General features: G+C 41.5%; 1 protein-coding gene and 1 pseudogene across 1 annotated transcript; one reads left to right on the forward strand and one right to left on the reverse strand.

Moving 5' to 3' along the window:
• Positions 1-10,293: 10,293 nt before the first annotated feature.
• CCDC117 (coiled-coil domain containing 117) lies at positions 10,294-19,853 on the reverse strand. Its single transcript, XM_036277010.1, has 5 exons — positions 19,534-19,853; positions 18,863-18,913; positions 13,304-13,528; positions 12,695-12,832; positions 10,294-11,051 (listed from the first exon to the last, which is right to left on the reverse strand). Exons 1-5 carry the CDS (start codon positions 19,713-19,715, stop codon positions 10,814-10,816), a joined length of 834 nt encoding a protein of 277 aa, XP_036132903.1. The 5' UTR covers positions 19,716-19,853; the 3' UTR covers positions 10,294-10,813.
• Positions 19,854-22,836: 2,983 nt separating this feature from the next.
• LOC118640378 lies at positions 22,837-24,910 on the forward strand (annotated as a pseudogene).
• The last annotated feature ends 559 nt before the right edge of the window (positions 24,911-25,469 follow it).

Consider the following 25,469-nt stretch of genomic DNA (forward strand, 5'->3'; position numbering starts at 1 on the left):
TATGCATTGAGCAGCTTCTTCAGCCTAACAGACCAGTATCACAGCTAGTAGGTGGCAGAGCTAGAACCCTGAACCACTGTTTTGTTATACCATCTCATGTGAGAGAAGGACATGCCATTAAATATCACAATTCTTTTGCCATTAATAAAGGGATTAAGATCATTTTCTAGAATCAGACTTCCTAGGTTCAACTCTGCCACTTGATAGCTGGGTAACCTTGGACATAATATCACTTATTTCTTCATCTGTAAAGGGGCATAATACTCAATATCTCTAACAGTTGATAGAGGACTCAAAGAGATGGTATATTATAAACACTTAATATATGTTAGGCACCATCCCAAGCACTAAAAAGTTAGCTATTATCTCCTAACCCACTTTGGGGTTGGGTTTTAATCTAATATCAGAATTAGATATCCATATTCTAGAACTTGTTTCACAAAACAGTGAACCTGTTCAAGAAAAACAGTAGAGACATTAACACAGTCCCAAAACTAGAGACTTAATGACATTATCCTTAATGCTGCACCTCTTCCTTGGGAATCCTCTTACAAGATATTAAAGGGTTTCTCTCACTTATTGACATTTCACCTATGCCAATATTAAGACAGCCTCTGGGGAGGTCAAAGTGAATGAGTAGCCAAAAGGAGATGGGATTCAAAGTGTTCCAAGCAGCAAGGCAAAGCAGGCTATAGTTTTGACCAAGTACAAGGGAATGCTTTTGGTGTGATTGGAGGCATGTCCACAAGCATCCTTCAAGGAAAGACAATCTAATATCCCTAGTCGCTGAAGCTAGAGCCCAATCCTGGTGCGTGGCATGCAAACTTGCTTAGACTATGAGTTTCTGTATTGTGAATGTAAGGACAGTCTCCAGCTGTCCCTATGATTAAAAATTTGATCACCTGATTTCCTATAACTGAAAACTTAAAGCTGAGAATCTATTTAGGGGTTGTATAAATGTAACTGCAGATGCAGTTTAAGCCTCCGTCATAAGAGCAGAAGCACCTGGATATTGAGGCTCAAGTAGTTTACATTCAATGATATCACATGAACGATGCAGCTGTACTAACAGGAATAACACAAGACACATAACCTGTGTAGATTATTAGGGTTTTCATTTCCTGCACAGATGGGTGAAAATTAGAAACACTACTCAGTCTTGAGAAAACACCTGGTATTCAAAGATAGCTTCATATTGAAACACTAAATTGAATGGTTAGAAATAAAAATTAAGACCTTTTTCTACAAAACCATAACACAATTTCTATTAAATGGAGAGGGTTGTTCATAATTGAGGTTAAAAGAATCAGGTGAGCCCTGGCCGGTTTGGCTCAGTGGTTGGAGTGTTGGTCTGCGGACCAGAGAGTCCCGGGTTCAGTTCCCACTAGGGGCATGTACCAAAAAATAAGAAAATTAAAAATTAAAAAAATAAAAAGAATCAGGTGACGTGCCTGCACATTATTTCCTGGGCCTTGTAACACCAATCTATGTGTGCTTCCCTGCTTTTCTAGTTATACCGCCAGAACAGACACGAAGTAGACACAGAAATGTAGGCAGAAGGTACTACTTCCTACTCCAGGAATATTTTATGGCATAGGTTAAAGTGTAATCTCCTAAGGATTAAATCTTTACCCTGTGACTTCTAATGTTCATTAAGGGAAAGGAAGACTGGCTTATTTACCCACTAATCAGTTGTTGAAAGACATCCTTATCTTGCTGGAGCTGTCATCTCTAAATGCCACTGGTAGACTATTTGAACCAAACTGATATACACAAAACTAAATTCCCCTTCAAGGAATTAAATTTAAAAAAAATTTTTTTTCTTTATTTATTTGAGGGAAAGAGGAAGGAAGAGAGAGAGAAACATCAATGAGAGAGAACATCAATTGGCCGCCTCTTGCATGCCCCCCACTGGAGATTGGGCCCACAACCTGGGCATGTGCCCTGACCAGGAATTGAATCGGCAACCTATTAGTGCATGGGTCGACGCTCAACCACTGAGCTAAAGCAGCCAGACTATATTTATTTTTTTAATTGAAGGAGAGAGTGAGAGAAACATCATTTGGCTGCCTCCTGCACATACCCTGACTGGGGGTTGAACCCACACTCTGGGCATGTGCCCTGACTGAGAATTGAACCAGTGATCTTTTGGTACACAAGACAACACTCAACCAACTAAGCTACACTGGCCAGGGCTCCCCATCAAGGAATTAAATGTTACACTGCCTAAACCACATTTGATTATAGATTTCAATGAAATCAAATGCCATTTTAGGTATTGCTGCAAAAACTGTAAAACCACTGGTCAAGTTTGAACACTGGACCTGGTGAATTGGATTTAATACTATTTTGTCACTATCTACTAAGGGTTTCTAGTTTCTAAACCTATAAAAGAACTTGTAAAGATAACTGTTAGCTGTGATTTCTAAATTTTGGTGAAAAACAAAACAAGATCCGGAGTTTTCTGCAATTGCAACCCAAACTTAACTCTGCCTGCTCATAAATCAGGGATCCACATTTATCAAACAATGGTTGTAAATATGTAGGCAATACTGCCACCCAGTGACATGTCAACTCAAGAAACGAATGATCATGTCATTGAACATGATAGAGTTCTCCTATCCCTTATTTTCATTTTTATTTATTTTTTTAATCCTCCCCTGAGGATATTTTCCCATTTTTCTCAGATAGAGTGGGAGGAAGAAAGGGAGGGAGGGAGAGAAACATCGATGTGAGAGAGACAAATCGATTGGTTGCCTCCAACATGACCCTGACCAGGGCCAGGGGCTGAACTGCAACCAAGTTTTGTGCCCTTGACCAGAATCGAACCTGGGACTCTTTGGTCTGCGGGCCAACACTAACTGCTGAACCAAACCGGCCAGGGCCCTTATTTTTATTTTTTTTATCCTCACCCGAGGACATTTTTGCATTTATCCTCGGATAGAGCAGGAGGGAGAAAGGGAGGAAGAGAGAGAAACACTGACTGGCTGCCACCCGCACAACCCCAACCAAGGCCGGGGACAAAACGCAACCAGGTACATGCCCTTAGCGGAAACTGAACCTGGGACTCTCTGGTCCACGGGCCGACGCTCTAACCACTGAGCCAAACCGGCCAGGGCTAAGATAAAAAAATAATTTAAAAAATAAAAATAAGCCCTGGCCGGTTTGGTTCAACGGTTAGAGTGTCGGCCCGTGGACCAGAGAGTCCCAGGTTCAGTTCCCGCTAAGGGCATGTACCTCAGTTGTAGTTTGTCCCCGGCCCTGGTTGGTCGTGTGGGTGGCAGCCACTCGATGTGTCCCTTTCATATTGATGTTTCTCTCTCTCTCTCTCTCTCTCTCTCTCTCCCTCCCTCCCACTCTATCTAAACAAAAAATGGAAAAAAAAGGTCCTCGCGTGAGGATTAAAAATATATATATATATTTTTTTATTTTAAAAAATTTCATTATAGTTGACATATATAACTTTCGGGTATACAACACAGTGATTCTACCTTTATGTACCTTATAATGTGATCACCATATGTCTAGTAACCATATGTCACCATACAAAGTTATACTATTGGCTATATTCCCTGTGCTGTACATTAATTATATCCCCATGACTTATTCTGTAACTGGAAGTTACTTATTCCCCTTCAATTTTTTACCCCATCCCTCAAGCTCCTCCCCTCTGAAAACAATCAGTCTGTTCTCCGTACTCTAATTATTGACTATACTTCTGCCGTTTACTCCAGTTTAATAGATTAGGGATCAACTTCAGAGTACTAGAATAAAGCTGAAAAATGATTCATTTCTGTGCCCTTGTACTAACCATTCCTGAATGGTTAGGAAAACAGAATGATCAATGAGAACTATGATGCACTCTATCTGATATCTTCCGTTTGTTTCTCCATATGGACTATCTTCCCCTACTGTTTACCCTTGGAAGCTGGAGACCCATATTTTTACTGGTTCAAATAGTGAGCTACATTTCCAGAAGTTTGTCTAATATCAGAGGAGTCATTCTCCAATGTATGTGGGAATGTTCTGGAAAGGCAGCATAAGTGGTTCCATGAGAAGCTGGGGTCATTATGTTCATGCCAAGAAGTATGTGAGGAAGAGCTGGAGGAATGCAAGAGAAGTGTGACTGGGGCCTGCAGCAGGGTTTGGGTGCAGGCAGCAGGTGCTCCATGAGCACTGTGCTCCTGGCACAGAGGTAGATGCCCACATCTCCAGGTTAAGCTACAGTGATGAGCAGGAAGCTGTCCTTTCTTGCCTCACCAAACTGAGCCATTAAGTCTCTTCTGCACCCTCTTTTCTCCACCATTAGTTAATGTCATCAAGAGGACAGGACCTTCCCCAGGCTCCTGTCTATACCATTGAGAGGTTGGGAAAACACTTCAGGAGTTGCAACACACAGCAATTTTCTCCCTCCTGGATGCTTAGAAACCGAGGATTCTGCTCCCGCTGCTGGATGCCAGTTGAATCCAAAGGCTCAACACCAAGAATTTCGGATACACCTTTTCTTTCTTTTACATGGTGGCCTTCATCACTGACTTTAGCTGCTCTTGAAAGATCTCCTGAAAGTGGCTCCTCTGTGCTAGGGTAACCCTATTCCTTATATTTAAAGGTCCCAAAACTATAAAAACAGAACTGTGAACTCTATACACTATTTTCAACTCCATATTTGAACATTTTTGAAGACTAAGTCACCACTGCCAATCACTCACATTACCAATCAATGCTGTTGATACAACAGTAGTGAGTTGCTAAGAGTGGAAAGCATTCTAAGTGTTTTCTTTTTTCTTTTTTTTAATCTTTATTGTTGAATGTATTACAGATGTTCATTTTTCCCCCATTGACCCACTCCTCCCCACTCTCGCCCCCCTCCCGCCTTTTCCCACACTGTTGTCTGTGTCCATTGGTTATGTGTATAAGTTCTTTGGTTTATTTTTTCCCACCCTCCAACCCCCTTCTCTTTGAGGTTTGTCAGTCTACCAACCAATTTGTTCTTAATCCCTTCATCTTTTTCACCCATTCCCCCAACCCCCTCCCATCTGGCAACCAACAAAATGTTCTCTGTATCTATGAGAATGTTTCTGTTCTGCCTGTTCATTTTGTTCATAGATGCCATTGTCCACAGATATGTATTCATTGCCATTTTGTTTGTTCATATAGTTTATCTACTTTTTCTTCAAAAAGATCCTTCAACATTTCATATAATAATGGTTTGGTGGCCCTGGCCGGTTTGGCTCAGTGGTTAGAGCATCGACCTGCGGTTCCGAGAGACCTGGGTTCGGTTCCTGCTAAGGGCACATACCTCGGTTGCAGTTTGTCCCCCGCCCTGGTTGGTTGTGCGGGTGGCAACCACTCGATGTGTCGCTTTCACGTCAATGTTTCTTTCTCTGTTTCTCTCTCGCTCCCACTCTACCTGAACAAAAAATGGAAAAATGTCCTCAGGTGAGGATAACAAAAGAGGGAGGGAGAGAGAGAGAGAGAGAGAGAGAGAGAGAGAGAGAGAGAGAGAATGAGAATAATGGTTTGGTGGTAATGAACTTCTTTAACTTTTTTTTGTCTGGGAAAGTCTTTATATGGCCATCGATTCTAAATGACAGCTTTGCAGGATAGAGTAATCTTGGTGGTAGGTTCTTGCTTTTCATCACTCTGAATATTTCCTGCCACTCCCTTCTGGCCTGCAGTTTCTTTTGAGAAATCAGCTGACAGTCTTATGGGAACTCCCTTGTAGGTAACTGACTGCTTTTCTCTTGCTGCTTTTAAGGTTCTCTCTTTGTCTTGAACCTTTTGCATTTTGATGATGATGTGTCTTGGTGTGGGCCTCTTGGGGTTCATCTTGTTTGGGACTCTCTGTGCTTCCTGGACTTGTATCTCTATTTCCTTCACCAAGTTAGAGAAATTTTCTGCCATTATTGTTTCAACTAGGTTTTCAATTTCTCGTTCTCTCTCTTCTCCTTCTGGCACCCCCAAGATGCGAATGTTGGCACGCTTGAAGTTGTCCCAGAGGTTCCTTACACTATCCTCATTTTTTTGGATTCTTTTTTCTTTTTGCTGTTCTGATTGGGCGTTTTTTGCTTCTTTATATTCCAAATCGATGGTTTGCTTCTTGGCTTTACCTACTCTACTATTGAATCTGTGTAAATTATTCTTTATTTCAGTTAGTGCCTCCTTCATTTCTGACTGGTCCTTTTTATGCTCTTGAGGCCCTCACTAAGTTCACTGAGGTTCTCACTAAGTTCACTGAGCGTCCTTATAAGCAGTATTTTGAACTCAGCATCTGTTAGGTTGCTTACCTCCATTTCTCTCAGTTCTTTTCCTGGAGATTTTTTCTGTTCTTTGATTTGGGACCTGTTTCTTTGTCTCCTCATTTTGGCTGCCTCCCTGTGTTTGTTTCTATGTATTACTTAACGAGAGGTATGGGGCTCACTGAGACCAGATGCTGCTTGCTTGAAAGGATTTATGAAAACCTGAAGCAGGATCCAAGACAGGCCAATCCTATGGTGAAGTAACTGGCAATAGCTTGGGTGGGCCTGAAAGCTGGGTGGGGCGGGGCCTCAGGGAATCACCAGGGTGGGGCAAGCAGTATGAGCCAGGTTGCTGGAGTCCCAGATATGGCAGCTGTCTGCACCCCCCCAGGGAAGGGCTCACCAAAGGAACAAAGGCCTCTGACTGCACGTCTGTTCCGGAGAAAGCCCCCTCTCCAGTGCCAAACAGCTCAGTTCTTCCCTGTACGTTTCGGGCGCCCCTCGAGCTGCCTCCCCTCCAAGCTTAGAGGGAGTGAGTCCGATAAGTCCGTGCCTGGGCCCTTTAAGAGGAGCTGTCTGGGGCTCCAGCCACCTTAGCCTCCCTAAGCCTCAGTTCCCGCTGGTTTCTCCTGCTGGAAGTTATGGGGACTTCTCTTCCTGGAACTGGAACCCTGAGCGGGGCACCTGGTGTGGGACGGAGACCCCTCGGTCCTCAGGGAGGACCTTCCCAGCCAAGGTGTCCCTCCTGATTTGTATCCGCCACACGTAGGTGTGGGACCAGCCTATCCACCTCCACCCCTCCTACCAGTCTTAATGTGGCTACTGCTTTAATTCTGTAGGTGTAGGACTTCCATTCAGCTCGATTTCAGGTGGTTTTGAATGATGGTTGTTCTGTAGTTTAGTTGTAACTTTGATGTGGTTGTGGGAGGACGGATACTGTGTTTACCTACGCCGCCATCTTGACCGGAAGTCCCATTCTAAGTGTTTTAAAATGGCAAGATACAGTACGCCTATTTTGCAAATAGCTAATTCATTTAATAACTTACCTTTAACCCAACATAACCACTTTTAGAATACATTTAATCCCCTTGCTGATATGAATGCTACTTCAAATACAATTTAGAGGAAAGACAAGAAGTAGCTGTTATAGTTACTTAAGTACAGGACTAAGAATATCTCAAAAAGCCCAAGACACTTATGAAGTTTTATTGAAAACAATAAAATACAGAAACACCAGATTCTCATTTTAAAGTAAAATTGACAGCATTTTCCAGAACTTTCCTAGTACTGTACCATTCTTATCACTATTAAAAAAACAAAACCAAGCTCCAAATCCAAAATAATTAATGAACTTGCTGGTAAACATTCTTTTCAGGGTTTTAGTTGTCTTCCTAAATTTTACATTTGCACTTTCTCAAGAATGAGGTTTTTCTTATTTGACTGATTAATATTTGTGAGAACTGGACTTACTTTCTTCGTATTAAAAAACCCACACACACCCTACTCAAACTCAGAGAAAATATACATTTGTTCATTAAAGCTCACCTGCTTTAGTTTTTTCTCTTCACACATTAGCATAGGAAGCCAATGTTTGATCCATGCTGCAAAAGCTGAACAAAATGAGAAGACTTGTTATTCCCCTAGGGAAACCTTAAGGCAAAAGCAAAAGTCTTATGCTATAAAAGAAAAACAAAGCTGAAGCATGGAGACTGTGGGGACGGCTCAGATGAATAAGCACCACAAGGATGAAGACAATTTTTGTACAAACATATGCAAGAAGTTTAAAAAGGAGCAATAAACATCCATTTTCCTGCAGAAATAATTGTCATGTTAGATAGCTTGACTCCTGAAACAAGTGCTTGTTTAGATTTTAATGTTATCTTAATTCTCTCTTATATTTACCAATGGCATCAGAGCCTTCTTTGAGGGCTCTTCTTTCCTCCTTTTCATCACAGACCTTTGATCAGAGGCCTGCTCAACAATTCCTATAGAAGACAATCAGTGTGTCTGGGTGCTTCTTGGAAAAGCTGTCACCTCCCCCTTCCACCCTAACACTGGGACTAATTCCAAATTCTGGGCAGTCACTTAGTTTTTGGGTTGTACTAGAACAAGTTTTTTAGCATGGAGATTTCTTTAAGGCTACAAACTTTGCAAGTTGGTCCCATTAAACAATGACCTAAAGGCAGGAGTTTTTCAAATGGCATGAATCAAACACTTGCAGATTTCAACAGAATACAGTTTACATTCATCTCTAAATCTGAGATTAAGAAACTATTAGCTGGTTTCCAACTGGTTTAAATACTGGTTTGAAGTTTGAATAATTTTTACTGTGTAGACATTAAATATTTTGTTTAAATATTAAACATTAAATATTTTCCTGACTATCCAGACAGAAATAGAGAAAGCAGGAACAAAAGGCAAGAGAAGAAACAGTCCAATAAACAGACTTGTGACTTCTACACCATCTGTAACAGGGGAGGGATTTCAGCATGTGTTTCAAAAATGCCTGGGAGCTAGATTCTAAAAAGTTACTTGTATACGTGGCATAAATCATTTTTCTCTATGCAAAGTATCTAATTCCTACAAAGGGAGAAACCCAGAAAACAAAAAAAACTGGGGTGGTCTCCTGTTGTGTGAGGAAAGGGCCAGTATTACAATCATTTAATAAGTTACAGTGAATATTCTGTAGTACTAAAGGAATTGTCATTTCACTTTGCACTACTGAGTCCTTGCCACACAGAAGAGTTCTTCCTGAGAAATAAAAAACTTCAATCCTGGTTATCCTCAAAGGACACCTTGAGCTGGTTTATATTCAAAAGATGAAGACTTCTTGCTAACTACTAATTTTTAGGCTACTGCACAATAGTTGAAGCACCAGGCAAATTGGCTATTTCATTAAATCTCAACATCGCTTGCCCATATGTTCTCAGTTAATTATTCAGTTATTGTTTTCTAAATTAACATTTAAAACTCAACTTTCTAATACAGGTACAATCTTTTTTTAACTACTGAAGTTATCCAATGCTGGACTTAGCTGACACAGCACTTCCTCAGAATTACCTAAGAGATGCTTCTCCCGTAGCCAATTTGCACATGGGTTTCCTCAAAATCTTTCAAATTGTCTCTCAAAGTTAATTAATGAATAGCTCAGCTTATCAATTATGCAAGGGAATCCAAGGAGCTACAGTAGCACAAAGCAAAAAAAGCCTTCAAGGAAAAACCTATTCTTTGTATTTTCATAGGCAAAGCGGTGAGCCACAATGCTACTGGCTATTTAATCAATTTAGCTACATTGAATTAACTAATGTACAAGTTTCAGAGCCTCTATTAAATTTCTTAGCAATAGGCTTAAGCTACTGCTTTCTTCTCCTCTTCTCCCCAATCATAAATAATTACCACTGTAAACAAAGTTCTTATCTACAGATGAAGTTGTGATTCAACTGTCAGGGTATAGTTGTAGTAGCAGTACCTTTCTTTCTTTCTTTCTCTTTCTTTTCTCTCTCTCTCTCTTTCTTCCTTTCTTGCAGTTATCTTCAGGTAGAGCAGGAGGGATGGGAGAGAGAGAGAGGGAGAGAGAGAAAGAGAGAGAGAGAGAGAAAGAAACAGACACACCGACTGGTTGCCACTCACAGGACCCCAACCAGGGGGCCGGGGACAAACCGCAACCGAGGTACATGCCCTTAGCGGAAACTGAACCTGGGACTCTCTGGTGCTGCAGGCTTATGCTCTAACCGCTGAGCCAAACTGGTCAAGGCAGTACCCTTCTTTCTTAATGCATCTCTTTCCACTCAAGTGTCTGAGTAGTCTCCAAGTATTTGAATGGTTTACCAGGGGTGGGGACCATCCGGTCCGTGGGCTGTATAAGGCCTGCAAAATCAATACCAGCTAACATCACACCCTCATCAAATTAGTCTAACCAAATAGAGCAGTCTAACTTCTTTTTTTTGTTGTTAATCCTCAAGTGAGGATATTTTTCCACTGATTTTTTTAGATAGGGGGGCAGGGGGATGGAGAGTGAGAAAAAGAGAGAGAGAGAGAAAGAAACATGGATGAGAGAGAGACACATAGACTGGTTGCCTCCCGCAGGACCCTGACCCCTTGACCGGAATCGAACCCTTGACTGGAATCAAACCCTCAACCCTTTGGGTTGCCGCTCCAACTGCTAACCCAAACTGCCCAGGACTAGAGCAGGCTAATTTTTAAGGTGATAATTTTGTATTATCATGGCCGGCGAATGATGTTATAAATATCCAAATGGCCCTTGGCAGAAAAAAGGTTCCCCACCCTTGGTTTAAGTCACCCTTACATATATAGTTTCTATACGTCCCTGTGCGGACTGTAATCTCACAGTAACAATCCCTCTAGAAAACAGCCTTTCCTTTGAGACAAGCCTCCTTGGCAAAAAGTTGAATTTAAGAAATGGCTACCCAAAATGAGAGTACCAGCCCAAATCACAGGCAGAGATATTCTTACACCCGTTTCATAAAACTTTTAAGTCCCTATTCTACATAAGAAGGTTCATGATTGAACACGAGCCTTATAAAATTTGACAACTTTAGTATAGAAACAGGTTTCTAGAGTTCCATCTCTTCTTCTGTGCAAGCAGCTGTCTCTAAACTATTGTAAATAGTCATCCCTGTTTGCCGAGGTTCCAAGAACAGTTCAGTTCTCCTAGGGAAGGCAGTGCCAGCAGCGTCATGCTTAGTTTGGCTCTCGTCTGTGTAGTTCTTAGCATTAGATGACGGCTTTGGCTTATCAGAAAGGAGTTCAGGGAGAGGTTTCCAGAGCACAAGCTCCATGGAAGGACGGCTCCTAAGACATAAAATAGAGATTTTTATAAAACATTTTAGGATGTGCAAATAAAAGATATGTATTGAAAAGCTAATGTCTGCTATCTAATATGTAGAGTTAAGTAAGCATTGATAGCATCAAAATAAGAGATCAGAATAATCCAAAATAACCTTTAGAAAGCATACTCAAATATATAAAAGTTTACATCTGCATGCATTTTTAACCAATACAACTGGTTGAACTGATGCTGTAATTAGAATATAAATATCTAATGTGAAAAACAGAGGCCCCTGATTTAACATTATAACTTTTTTGAATAGTATGGTTAATATTAGCAGATATTACTAAACCATTAAAAATAAAAATGAAACATTGGACAAACACATTTAAAATATGTCAGTATACTCTTTGCTTTATATAGCTATGAAGTACAATGCTTTTGGCAGTAAGCCAAAATGATTTTGTGCAAAATGCCTTTGTCTGCCTTACCCCAAACCTCCTGCAGCCACTAATGGTTTGATGGTTTCTGGAGCCCAAAGGCAAGTAAGGCAAAATAAAATATAAACAATAAAGAATACCTCCAAAGGCTAGCTTCTGGAAAACCACCAAGAACAGAAAGTGCTACGTTTTAGGCTGGAGGGCCATGTGACCTGCATACTCTAGGCTAAACTATTTACCCATTCTGAGGGCTGGGTAGTTAATCATAAGCTCAAGCTCAGGGCTGTGATCTAATATCAAGCAGCAGCTGAACCTCCTGTGGCCAAAGGCAATAATGCTTCATCTACCTAGCATCACTGATATCCTAAGAGAATTTTTCAGATATATGACATGTACCCTAACTAAGTATCAAGTCTTATCTAGGTAACACCTAAATGGCACTTTATAACTTGCCTACAGCAGATGCTGATGACTGGAGATCATCTATGCTCAAGGACTATAAGAATTACAGAGGTATCATTAGTTCTAAAGTTAAGGAGCTCCAGGATGTTTTTGCTTTTTAGGTTCTTTTTTGCTTTGCAGTTTCCTCTCTTGTCCTCCCACTATACTTCTACTACTCACTACTATGATTTGTTCTGCACTCACTAGCTGTTTCTACTCTGATGATATAGGAAACCAGAATAATGAAACTATGTCTAAATTAGGGGCATAATGGTTCTTAGAGCTAAAGGCCTGAGGGGCTATATACACTATAAGACAAATATATGAGCTTTGAGATAACTATTTTGACTGCTGGGAGACATTTTTTGTTTGTTTCCTAGGTCTCAATGGTGTTCTGGATAACTGAGAAAGCCAGGTAAATAAGAGGTTTTGAAATGTGGATCCTATATCCTATCACAAGAAATTAGGATAATGGGCTCTCTCTTGCCAATCCTTCCATTCTCATAGAATACAGTACATTTCAGGACTTCCAAAGAATCCAGAGGGTAAGTAGGCCAAGCAGCCAGTCCTGCATACTTCAAACTCCTGCTTGCAGAGCATTTTGTTCAGCTCAATGCACTGAAAGGTCTGCCTGCAACCTGGGCTAAATATAAAACCTACTGTGCTTTCACGTGGCTGGTGGTCAGAAGGTGGAGAGATGGCTAGGATAGGACAGGCAGTGTCTAGAGACACTGGGTTTTCCCTCCAAGATCATAATTAAATAGAAACCAGAAACCAAAACTTACATGGACTCAATTATTTTCTTTGTAAAGACTTCATCAAATTCTCTCTTCAAACCTGTTTTCATGGTATCAGAAAGGACAAGACTGGGGAGATGGTTAGTATTTCTGTCAGCTTCAACTTCTTCATCTTCGTCAATTATCCTAAATAAAGGCAGCAGAAGCAGACAAAGAAAACTTATTTAGTCAAGCTATTATATATTCTAGTAATTGGACAAAATTTTAAAAATAAAAACGGTAAAAGTAACAGGTACTACACCAAAAGGTCAAGTAAAATATGAGGTTAACTATGAGTGAAAAAATTATATACAGAAGTTATTCAACATTTCATTTAACAAAAATTTTATGAGATGCAATCAAATTTGAAGAATATCTTCAAAAACTCCCATAAGCCAAAAATTAATATTCAGAGATAGTAACTAAAAATATTCTGTACAGTACTATAAGAGCTTATTTTAACAATTAATGTGAACATTTTGAGTTCCCTTATTTTTACAGTCTCTCTCAGAGGTTGAGGATCAAAGTATCATCAAATGATGAATTAGAATAGCTTAAAAGAGTAGAGACCATTACATAGGAACAGCAACAAGCCCACTATATATGCTGCCCATTTACCTGTCCTCAATTTCCTGAAGCCTCCTTCTGGCAACTTCGCACTGTGGTTCTCCAACAGTCTGATCCATTTCTTCACAAATAACATCTAACATGCCAGGTGCAGAAAGGCCACTAGTGCATGGATTTACTCCATGACCCTCTATATCCTGATGTGCACAAAGAATCCAGTCATTAGGACAGGCACAGAGCCCTGCTTCAGTTAGCCTTTTCTTTCTCACTGGGCAACTGGAAAAAAAAAATTTTTTGAATGAAAATCCTGACCCATATAAATTAAACATATTTCATCCCTATCAATAATCAGGTTCTTACATGAAAAACTAATAATTTTTGACAGTGTGTAATTACAACATGGAAAACCACACATTTTCTTTTCTGTCATTCTCACAGCCTTCTTGAGATGTTTCCTTCTACTGCTCTCTCTGCCAAACTAAGTTGTACCTACAGATTTTGCTTTTTCAAGTTAGAAGTGTTCAATGTGGAAACAAAGTCATTCCTATTTATTTGGTTCTGCATAGGTCAAGTGGGAATAAGGAAACCAAAAAATCACAAAGCAGCAATTCAGCCCAGCTGGTGTGGCTCACTGGTTGAGTGTCTACCCATGTACCAAGAGGTCGCCAGTTCAATTTCCGGTCAGGGCACATGCCCAGGTCATGGGTCCAATCCCCAGTGGGGGGCATGCAGGAGGTGGCCAATTGATGTTCTCTCTCCCTCTCCCTTCCTCTCTCTCTCAAATCAGTAAAGAAAAAATATTTTAAAAATTAAAAAAACTTGCCCTGGCCAGTTTGGCTCAGCAGTTAGTGTCAGCCTGCGGACCAATGACTAGCAGGTTTGATTCTGGTCAAGGGCATGTACCTCAGTTGCGATTTGTCCCCGGCCCTGGCTGCGGGAGGCAGCCACTCAATGTGTATCTTTCATGTCAATGTTTCTCTCTCTCTCCCTCCTACTCTATCTGAACAAAAGTGGAAAAATGTCCTCAGGTGAGGGAAAAAAAAAATTAAAAAACAAAAAAACAGCCCTGGCCGGTATGGCTCAGCAGTTGGAGCATCGGCCCGAGGACCAGAGAGTCCCGGGTTCAGTTCCCACTAAGGGCACGTACCTTGGTTGCAGTTTGTCCCTGGCCCTGGTTGGGGTTGTGGGGGTGGCAACCACTCAATGTGTCTCTCTCACATTGATGTTTCTCTCTCTCTCTCTTCTTCCGTCTCTCCCTCCGGCTCTATCCGAAGATAAATGCAAAAATATCCTTGGGTGAGGATTAAAAAAACAAAACAAAAACAAAGCAGCAATTCAGTGCCAGCCATATTTTGTCATTACTGCTGCTGCTCCATCAAACTGATTAAATGGGAAGGTGGTCTGCAGGCATCCTATATGCCCTTATGACAAAAACATATGCTTCATCAGGTCTGTTCCAAGTACTACAGGTGCTGACCATATTGCTGATTTCTTGATCCTCTCCAAAATGTCATACTGTCATTTGGCTATATGAGTTCTTGACTAACGGTGTACACTATTCTCCCACCTTTAAACATTAACTATCTTTACTTCTTAGAAAAGTTTGTATTTCATAGAGACCCTAGAGTTCATTAAATCCAATTTCTTTGTTTTGCAGATTTGGAATCTAAGATCTAGAAAAACTTAAATGACCCCTCCAAAGTGTCATGTAAGATAGAGTTACATGTTGGGCACCAGAGAGCCCCAAGAGCTCCTGAATTCTGCCTCTGTGCCATTTTCACTAAACCACCAGCCTCCCTAAGAAAGTTCAACTGTTCAAACTCTTACCATGAACAGGTATTTGTAAGCACTATGACATGCCCAGTCTAGTCGAAAGCTGTATGAACCAAGTTAAATAGACAACCACAGCCCTGTTCTAGTTAACTATTTAGGCTAAAAGTACTTTGCTGTCTGGGCATCAGCAAGTGCAATCTCAAGACCAGAACACAGCTCTGCAACCAACAAAATTCATTAATAACAACAGCTCTCATCCTCTAAACTGAAGGTCAAAGGAAGCAGCACAGATTTCACAAGAAATTTATATTCCATGTTAAGACTATGAAAATCAACATTAAAGTCTCTGGTGATATAAAATCTAACAAGTAAATAATGCTCTCTTGAACTTAAATTTTTTTTTTTTAATCACCCGAGGATATTTTTCCATTTATCTTCAGACAGAGTGGGAGGTAGGACAGAGAGGGAAAGAGAAACATCGTTGTGAGAGACACACATCGACTGGTTGCCACCCACATGACCCCAACCAGGGCTGGGGATGAACTGCAACTGAGGTACGCGCTCCTAGCGGGAACCAAACCCAGGACTCTCTGGTCCATGGGCGGACGCTCCAATCGCTGAGCCAAATCGGCCAGAGCGAAGGTGGTTAACTTTTAAAGCCAACAGCTTTTACAATTCAAACTTTTTATTTTTAACACTGGAATTCTTTATTCAATATTCTCTCATAGGGAACCCCCAAAGATAAAAGCAAAGAAGTCCTTGTATATCAACAGCAATGCCAAGGCAAAGAACATAAATATTGTCTGAACCAGTGGTTTTTAAACTAAGGCAACATTCAAATCTACTGTCTTATTTGTAGTTTAGAAAATAACAAGTTTCTTCTGGCCAAGTAAATAAGTCATACATAAAGTCAAAAGATAGCTTTGCGCAGTGGCAGTATCATAGCCAATGAGGTTTATCCAGGCGCGATTATTGCTAAAAAAAGAAAGAAAAAAAAGATAAACAACATGCCCTGGCCAGTGTGGCTCAGTTGGTTGGGCATCGTCCTGTGCATTGAAGAGTTGCTGGTTGGATTCCTGGTCAGAGCACATGCCTGGGGTGTGAGCTCGAACCCCAATAGGGGGCGTGCAGGAGGCTGTTGATCAATGTTCTGCTCTCACATTGCTGTTTCTCTTTCTCTCTCTAAAAAAAAATCAATAAAATATATATTTTAAAAGATAAATGACAAATTTGGGAAAAATATTTATAACACACCTAATAACCTGATTTCTTTAACAAATATTTCTTATTGATAAATAAGAAAAAGACCAATAGCCTAATAAAAAATTTGCAGAAACATCAATTCACACAAAGTTAAACACATGGCTTAAATAAAAAAATTTTCAACATCACTTATAATTTACAAAATGCAAATTAAAACAGTGATCTAATTTCTTTTTAACTACAACATCCTATGCTTATAAAACTACAAACACAATTTAATGAACAATTGCACAACATTCATGAAAATAACATTCAAGACATCCTAAAATGGTACTCTGTTCCCTCTTCCCTACAAGTAAACACTGTCTTTTATAGTGATTACTTCCCTTTTTTGTTGTTGTTAATCCTCACTTGAGGATATATTTTCCATTGATTTTTAGAGAGAGAGGGAGGAAGAGATAGAAATACTGATGTGAGAAGAGACACATCGCTTGGTTGCTTTCTACTTGGCTCCTGACCAGGGCCTGGGATTGAACCTGAAACCCAGGTATGTGCCATTGACCAGGAAACAAACCCCAACCCTTTGGTCTATAAGCCGATTCTCCAACTACAGGGCAGGGCTAATGACTTCCTTTTTAAAAAATATTAGCCCTGACCAGTTTGGCTCAGCGGTTAGAGCATCGGCCTATGGTCCAGAGAGACCCGGGTTTGGTTCCCGCTAAGGGCACGTACCTCGGTTGCAGTTTGTCCCCGGCTCTGGTTGGTTGTGTGGGTGGCGGCCACTCGATGTGTCCCTTTCACGTCGATGTTTCTCTCTCTCCATCTCTCCCTCCCACTCTATCTGCACAAAATATCGAAAAATGTCCTTGAGTGAGGATAAAAAAATATATATATATTAATGCATCCCTAAATAATGTTTAATTTTGCCTGGTTTTGAACCTTATATTTAGGGAATTATACTGTATAAATTCTTGTGATATTTATTTGCTCATATTACGCTTGTAAGACGCATCCCTGTTGATAGGTGTGTTTTTTTGTTTTGTTTTTTTGAATAGAACTCCATTGTATAAATTTGTGATTTACTTTATCCATTTCACCATTGAGGGATATTTGGATTGTTTCCATTTTTGAGCTAGTATAAGCAAGGATGCTATGAACTTTCTTTTTTTTTTTAATCCTCACCCGAGGACACTTTTACATTTTTTGTTCAGATAGAGCGGGAGGGAGAGAGGAAGAGACAGAGAGAGAGAAACATTGATGTGAAAAGGACACATCGAGTGGCTGCCACCCGCACGACCAACCAGGGCCGGGGACAAACTGCAACCGAGGTACATGCCCTTAGCGGGAACTGAACCCGGGTCTCTCTGTACCGCAGGCTGACGCTCCAACCGCTGAGCCAAACCGACCAGGGCTGAACTTTCTTTTATGCGTTTCCTGATGTGCACATGTACACACTCAGGAGGGGAAATGGTGGGTTAAAAGGTACATGTGCCTTCAATGTATTAGATAATGCCAACCTGTTTCCCAAAATGCTGTACCAATTTACACTGAGTAAACTGTAGTTTTGAGTGTTCCTGGTGCTCCATAACCACTCCTCCTATATCATTATGGCTTTAATATACACTTCCCTAAAGACTGATGAGGTCAAACATCTTTTCATTTGACTGGACATCTGGATATCCTCTTTGGAGAATTTCTTCATTCCAATTCCCCATCTAGGAAATCCATTCACCTACTTGCAAATATCTACAAAGAACTTAAAAAGAATGGCCATGGTAGATTTGTTAGTAATAGCAAAAGATTAAAAATAACTTAAAAATTGCCCTGGCCGGTTTGGCTCAGTGGTTAGAGAGTCGCCCTGCGGTCCAGAGAGACCCGGGTTCAGTTCGCGCTAAGGGCATGTTCCTCGGTTGCAGTTTGTCCCCGGCCCTGGTTGGTTGTGCAGGTGGCAGCCACTCGATGTGTCCCTCTCACATCGATATTTCTCTCTCTCTCTCCCTCCCTCCCTTCTATGCTATCTGAACAAAAATGGGAAAATGTCCTCGGGTGAGGATAACAAAAAATAATAATAACTTAAAAATCCATCAACAGGAGACTTGTACCTAGTCTTACAACAGGATTCTATTCAACTGTTGGAAAAGAAATTAGGTAGAATTCTATGTACCTATATGCAACAAGCTACAGGAGAGTAAAATGAAAAGATTAATGTGTTGCACAATGTGAACAATATCTTCTTACAAATGAAGGTAGATACAATTATAAGCTTGCAAGTTTTAAAATTATCTTTCAGGGGACATATAGGAAACAGATAACATGGGATGCCTCTGGAGAGAACTGTGAGCATGGAAGGTAAGACTTTTCAATATGTATGCTTTTACACACTTGGAATTCTTTTACTTTGTGCATATAATAATATTCACTTGGCTCAAAATCCAAACTTTACAATCCGTGACAGACTGAAAAGTTTCCAGCCTCTGCCAGCCACCCACCCACCCAGTTACTTTCTCTAAAAAGCAACCAATGTTATCAGCTCCTGTGCTTCCTTTCACCTTTTCACTTAAAACAAGTAATTGGGGATACAAAATAGAATAAATTAAATGACAATTAAGCAAATACATGGCACCTGAAACTTACTCATCATCTTCCTGCTCTAGCTTGTGTTTCTTTTTGCAGGGAACTGAAACACTGTTGAAACAAACAAACAAAAAAGCAATCAGTCTACCGAGAAATGAATTGAGCTTGCGCCTTCAGCATCCCTTTCTTGCTCCAATAAGCTTCCTATCCCACAGGTACCAGGCTGTCCCCTTCCTTGCCCAGCGGGAGGGATATACAGGTCACAAGGCAATGCTGGGAGGTCCTGGCCTAACCAGCGATTGAAATCTACACTTTTCATTCTGTAACAGTAATGGGAGATACGTTTGGGGAAATGGACTCGCGGCAGGCACCGTGACAGCACTTTACTTCCAAGAGCTCACTAGAGGACCCATTTCTGTCCCACTTTGCAGATGAAGGAGCTGCCCGTCCGAGGCACTGACAGGTCCCATCAGCGGCCGCGCCGTGTCTGCAAGAGGAGCAAGCCGTGTGCTCGCACCCAGGCTCCAGTCGGCCGGGTTCCAACCCCAGCCCGACCTGGGACAGCTGCGCAAAGTCCCAACGGGACTTCCAATGTGACCTCTGGCGACTTATGGTTACGGTCTCCGGAGATCGGTTTCCTCATCTGTAAACTGGGGCTGGAGAGCCTCCCGCGCAGGGTCCCGAGGAGGGGGCCCCCGGCCCGCCCGCCCCGCGCTCGCCGGGCTCCTCACCGTTCGCGCGCCGGGCTCCCGCTGGGGCTGTTCGGAGAAACGCGGGGTTCCGGTCGCGGGGCCAGCTCGGCACCGTCCGTCCCCGGCGGGAAGGCCCGGCCGGAGATGGCCGGCGGCGGCTGCAGGAAATCTGAGCCGCCGCTCAGGGGGAGGCCGCTGAAGGGCCGACCAAGTGCGGCCATGGCCGGGGAGACGAGGACACTGCGCCCGCGTCCCCGGCCGCCCGCGTCCCCAGGCCCGGCAGCTGCAGCCACAGCGACTGTCGAGAGGTGCCCGCCTCTGAGCCCGCTCTTGACCTCACGTCACGCCTTCTAGAACCCTCCACCCCGGGCCGCCCAGGGGCATGCCGGGATTTGTTGTGTGTGGCGAGTGTTTGCCGCAAGGAATACCGGGAGTTGCAGTCCTTGCGGACTACAGACAAGATGGCTGCCTTGGTTTAGCCGGCAAAAGTTTAAGGATGGTTCTGTCCAGCTTTGAATATGACCTAGGTTGGAATCCTCACTCCACAAGGTTTGTGATCGCTGTTCTTCAGTTTTCTCAGTAGTAAAACCTGATAATAATAGTACCTGTCTTCGTAGGGTTGATGGGAGAAGAAAATTAAACACGTAGGACCCTTAGAACACTTCTGGGCACATGGTTCAGATTCATTAAATATCAGCCATTAATTCCTTCTATGTTTTAATAAAGTTGGTGATGCTTTAGGGAGAACAGCAGGGAGGGTCAGTAAAGACCTTAGAACACTTGTGAAAAACCTTCCAGCTTCTGCCTGTATCATCCAGAGACATAAGCTTGCCAGAGGGGCTAGCAGAGTTGGTTAACCCCAACCACTAATTATGCCTTATTTTTCCCATCTCAGGGAATGACACCATCATCCAGTATGAGTTACTTGTGCCAGCGTCAATGCCCATCAGCCAAAGAGACCACCAAGAACATATCTATAATTGAACAAAGATGTGTTTATTGACTCCTTCCAGTGAGGGAGTCTCTCAGTAAGGGGAGCTTTTTATAGGATTTGGGCTGTCTTTGGTGATTTGGGGGAAGGTTCAAGGAAGCAGAGCTTTGCTCTGAAATTAATATTGTCAGGAAACAGGGATGATTCTGTTATTGGGTATCTTAGTCAATCTTTCTAGAAGGTGGAAGGAATGAAAGTAGGCTAAACCTATAATTGATAAGGAAGCAACAGTCCTTCATATTGGCCAGGATAGGGGGATATTTGGTCATTTTGTGGTTTAGACAACATTCACATTTTTGCGTGTATTCAGACATGATTATGAAGTACTCTTTTTTTTTTTTTTCTTTTGGTTCACGCCCCTAGCAGGAACTGAACCCGGGGATCTCCTGTCCGCAGGCCAATGCTCCAACCGCTGAGCCAAACCGGCCAGGGCCCAAGTACTCTTGTTTTTATCTTGATCCATCAAAGTCACATCTCAGTCCTTGCTTAAGGTTGACATTCTGTGAAATTGTTTAACAGGAAGACACCAAGTCCTACCTGGTAGTACCAGGCCAGTATCAGCTGTCAGAGATGCTTTTCTCTTTTAATCAAAAATCTAAGCATCATTGATGCCTCTTTTGTTTTCACCCTGTATTTAATCAGTTAGCAAGTTCTATGGGCTTTACTTGTGAAACGCTTCCAGATTATTTTTCTCTATTTCCATTGCCCTCATAATGGTCTAAGAAAAAAAAAAAAAAAAAAGAATGAACCCCTTTTGCCTAATGTAATATAATGGATTAGGTTTAAAATTTCTTAGTGACATTTACAGTCCAGTTTTGCTTCCCAAAGGTAACATCCTACTTATCTCAACTGGATTTAAAAGATAGTCTCCTACTAATCATCAGAGAGATGCATATTAAGATAACTGAGAGGTATCATCTCACACCTACCAGAATGGTGCCATCAACAAATCATCAAATAACAAGTGCTGATGAGGATGTGGAAAAAGGGGGACTCTACCACACTGCTGGGGGGAATGCAGACTGGTGCAGTCACTATGGAAAATAATATGGTGTTTCCTCAAAAAATTAAAAATTGAACTGCCATTTGACCTTGTGATCCCACTTCTTGGATTATATCCTAAGAAGCCTTAAACACCAACTAGAGAGAATATATGCACCCCTATGTTTATATCAGTGCTATCTACAATAGCTAATATCTGGAAACAGCCCAAGTGTTCATCAGTAGATGAGTGGATTAAAAAAACTGTGGTACATGTACACAATGGAATACTATGCAGCTGTAAGAAAGAAAGATCTCTTACCCTTTGAGATGACATGGAGGGATCTGGAGAATATTATGCTAAGCAAAATAAGCCAGTCAGTAAAAGACAAATGTCACATGATCTCACTTATTTGTGGAATATAATGAACAAAATAAGCTGATGAACAAAATAGATCCAGAGACATGGAGTTAGGGAACAGTCTAACAAACCTCAGAGGGAAAGGGGGTTGGGGGATAGGAAGAGGTAAACTAAAGAACTTACATACATATATGCATAACCATTGGACACAGACAACAGTAAGATGAAGGGGTGGGTAGGGAGAGGAGCAGGGAGGAGGGTGTCAATGGGAAAAAAAGGAGGGAAATCTGTAATTTTAAAAATTAATAAAATAAATAAATGAAATAAAAGACAGCCTCCTGGGTCATTTCTACAAATGGCCACTTCATTCCTCACTTTAAAAAAATATTCTGCTAGCCCGGCCAGTGTAGCTCAGTGGTTGAGCGTCGACCCATGCACCGAGAGGTCACTGGTTCGATTCCCGGTTAGGCCATATGCCCAAGTTGTGGGCTAGATCCCCAGTGAGGGGCATGCAGGAGGCTGCCAATCAATGTTCTCTTTTATCGATGTTTCTATCTCTTTCTTTCTCTCCCATCCTCTCTCTCTAAAAATCAATAAAGAAAAAAAATTTTTAAAAATCCTGCTAGATTATGTTATATACACATAAATATAAATATGTATTTATAAAAGGAGTCCTACTCTATATATTATTCTGAAACTTTTTTTCTATATTTCTTGAATGCCTATCCAGATTCATTCTTTCATTCACAATTTCTTTTTTTTTATGTTTTTACTGATTTTTTTGAGAGAGAGAAACATCAATGTAAGATCAAATCACCAAAACCCAGCAAATTGACAAACTTTCAGTGTGTGGGATGACACCCAACCAACTGAGCTACACTAGCTAGGGCTAGGTACTTCCTGTTTGTAGATGCTCTTTACTCAGAATCAGTCAAGTATTTCTCACAGTAACTCTAAATCAGATGCTTTTATTATTCCCATTTTACAGATTAGGAAATTGAGGCAAGTGATGGTTCCTAACTCTCTCAGCTGTAAGTAAAAGAGTTCAACCCCAGGTCTGAGACTTTAAATCCTGCCCTAGACTTCCTAGGCTTTGCTTCATCTCACTGAATTTCCTGGAAGAAAGTGCTTTGTAGGAGTCAGGGAAAGTCCCACTACAGCATGGGAGAGAGACTGCTTGGGGCTTCAGAACCCTGGAAGCAAAAGATAGGATTATTGTGCATTGTCTCCTACACTAGCCTTGGGACAGTGGTGCAGAACTTAAGTGGCCAATGAGAGAACCTCTTCTTAGTGACAGTACAGGCCTGCCTCTTTGAGATGACTTCTAGTTCATCTCTTAGGTGACTGGGGTCAGAGATATACAGATTCTTAGAGAATCCCTTCCAGACTTCTTTCTCCTGGTGGCTAACCTTATCTATTAGTTTTTTAAAAACAACAGCATTTTCTGATTATAAAACTGACATAGGTTCTTAGTAGAAAATTATTAGAGATGGTGATAAATGTATAGAGAAGCAAATAAAAATCGCCTTAATACCATCTTTCAGGAAGCTCCATTGTTATGAATATTCTTCTAGTCTTTGTTCTCATTTGTGTGTGCTAGCGTATAATGCACACATAAGAACTCTGCCGTTTCTCACTTTACTCTCACAACTGGACCACAGGTAGTCATATGTATCTACAGAAGGACGATAAAACTAAGGCTTACAGAGATTAAGTAATTTGTCTACATAATTAATAGTCATTAGTTAATAGAGGTTAGCAAGAAACAACCTTGTCAGGATGTTAATATAAATTATTAAAGGCTTCATCTCCTTTGGTAGAAAAGACACTAAACCAAATTATTGATGGCAAATACCTGTGAGGGATGGGGTTATCAGAACTTTTATTTCCTGGGCATAAATTTTAAGCTTTTATTCTTTTCCAATGAATATATACTACTTTGTAGTCAGATAAAAGATTTTTTTTAAACATTTTTTTTTCTTTATTCATTTTAGAGAGAGAGGAAGGGAGCTGGAGAGAGAGATAGAAACATTGACAAGAGAGAACATCAACTGGCCGCCTCCTGCATGCCCCCCAGTGGAGATTTGGCCCACAATCTGGGCATGTGCCCTGACCAGGAATCAAACCAGTGACCTCTTGGTGCCTGGGTCGATGCTCAGCCACTGAGCCACACCGGCCAGGCTAAAGATAAATATTTTTTAAAATATATTTTGATTGATTTAAGGGAAAGAGAGGAAGAGAGAGGGAGAGAAACATCTATCAGCTGCCTCCTCCATGTCTCCTACTGGGGATTGGGCCAGCAACCCTGGACATGTGCCTTGATCAGGAATGGAACCAGCGACCTCTCAGTGCATGGGTGGATGCTCAACCAACTGAGCCACACTGGCCAGGGCAGGATAAATACTTTTTAAATAAATATGTTCAATGTGACAAGGCACAATGGACTGAATGCCCCCCCCCCCCATTCCTATGTAAAAATCCTAACCCCCCAAATAGGGCCTCTAGGTGGAGCCCTCATGAATGAGCTTAATGTCCTCATAAAAGAGACCCCAAAGAACTCTCTTGCCTCTTTCACCATATGGTGACACAGTAAAAAGATGGCCATCTATGAACTAGGAATGGGCTATCACCTGAAACTGCTGGTGCCTTGATCTCAAACTTCCCAGCCTCCAAAACTGTGAGAAATAAATTTCTGTTGTTCATACCACTCAGACTATGGTATTTGTTATAGAACCCCAATGGATTAAGACATGAAGTTAAAAGCAAGAGGCCAAAAGAAGAGCAGAGCCCCTGCCAAAATGCCTGACATTCTGTTCTGAGGAGCAGCCAGTGGTGCAGTGGAGCGGGCCACAGACCGCTTCTACTTGAGACAGACTTCATAACAGCACATACCAGAGGCAGAAGTCCAAATCAAATGTAGGACATCCTCATTGAGCAACCAAGAGTGTCAGCTGAACCTGAGGCCATCTCAGCAGCAGTCAGTACCTGTCATGGATTTCCAGGCACAACTGAGGCAGGCATCCTTGGCTGAGACACCAACCAAGAGGTGGTTAAAGCAGTCTTGGAATATCTCGGGTAGCTGATGCCAAAGGAAAAAGCAGCTAACAATGTAATAAAAATATTATCTGGAAAAAAAAAGAAACAGTCAAAAGAAGCAATCAATACCAGCTGCAAGCAATACTGAGCACTTACTATGTACTAAACATTGTACTAAGTGCACTCCTTCATGTCAACTCTGCCATATCTCTGTATTACAGTTTTAATATCACCACTATGCAGAATAAGAGACTAAGATTCAGAGAAGGGAAGGACTTATCTCAAGGTCCCTTAGTTCGTAATAATGGTTCTGGAAAGATATGACTAATTACAAAGCCAGGAATGTCATCACTACTTTCCACAAACAAATAGAAATGTTCTTTCCTGCTGAGCACCCACAAAATGCATAATTAGGGGAAGATCCCTGTCATAGTCAGGATTCTCCAGAAAACGGAGCCAATATACAGAGACTTATGTATAGGACATCTATGATAGGAATCGACTCACGTGGTTATGGAGGCCAAGAAATCCCACCATCTGTGATCCGCTAGCTGGAGAACCAAGAAAGCCAATCATGTCATTCAGGCCTGTCATTCAGGGAGCTGA

This window comes from Molossus molossus, unplaced genomic scaffold, assembly GCF_014108415.1.
Source record: "Molossus molossus isolate mMolMol1 unplaced genomic scaffold, mMolMol1.p scaffold_m16_p_22, whole genome shotgun sequence".
Taxonomy (NCBI): domain Eukaryota; kingdom Metazoa; phylum Chordata; class Mammalia; order Chiroptera; family Molossidae; genus Molossus; species Molossus molossus.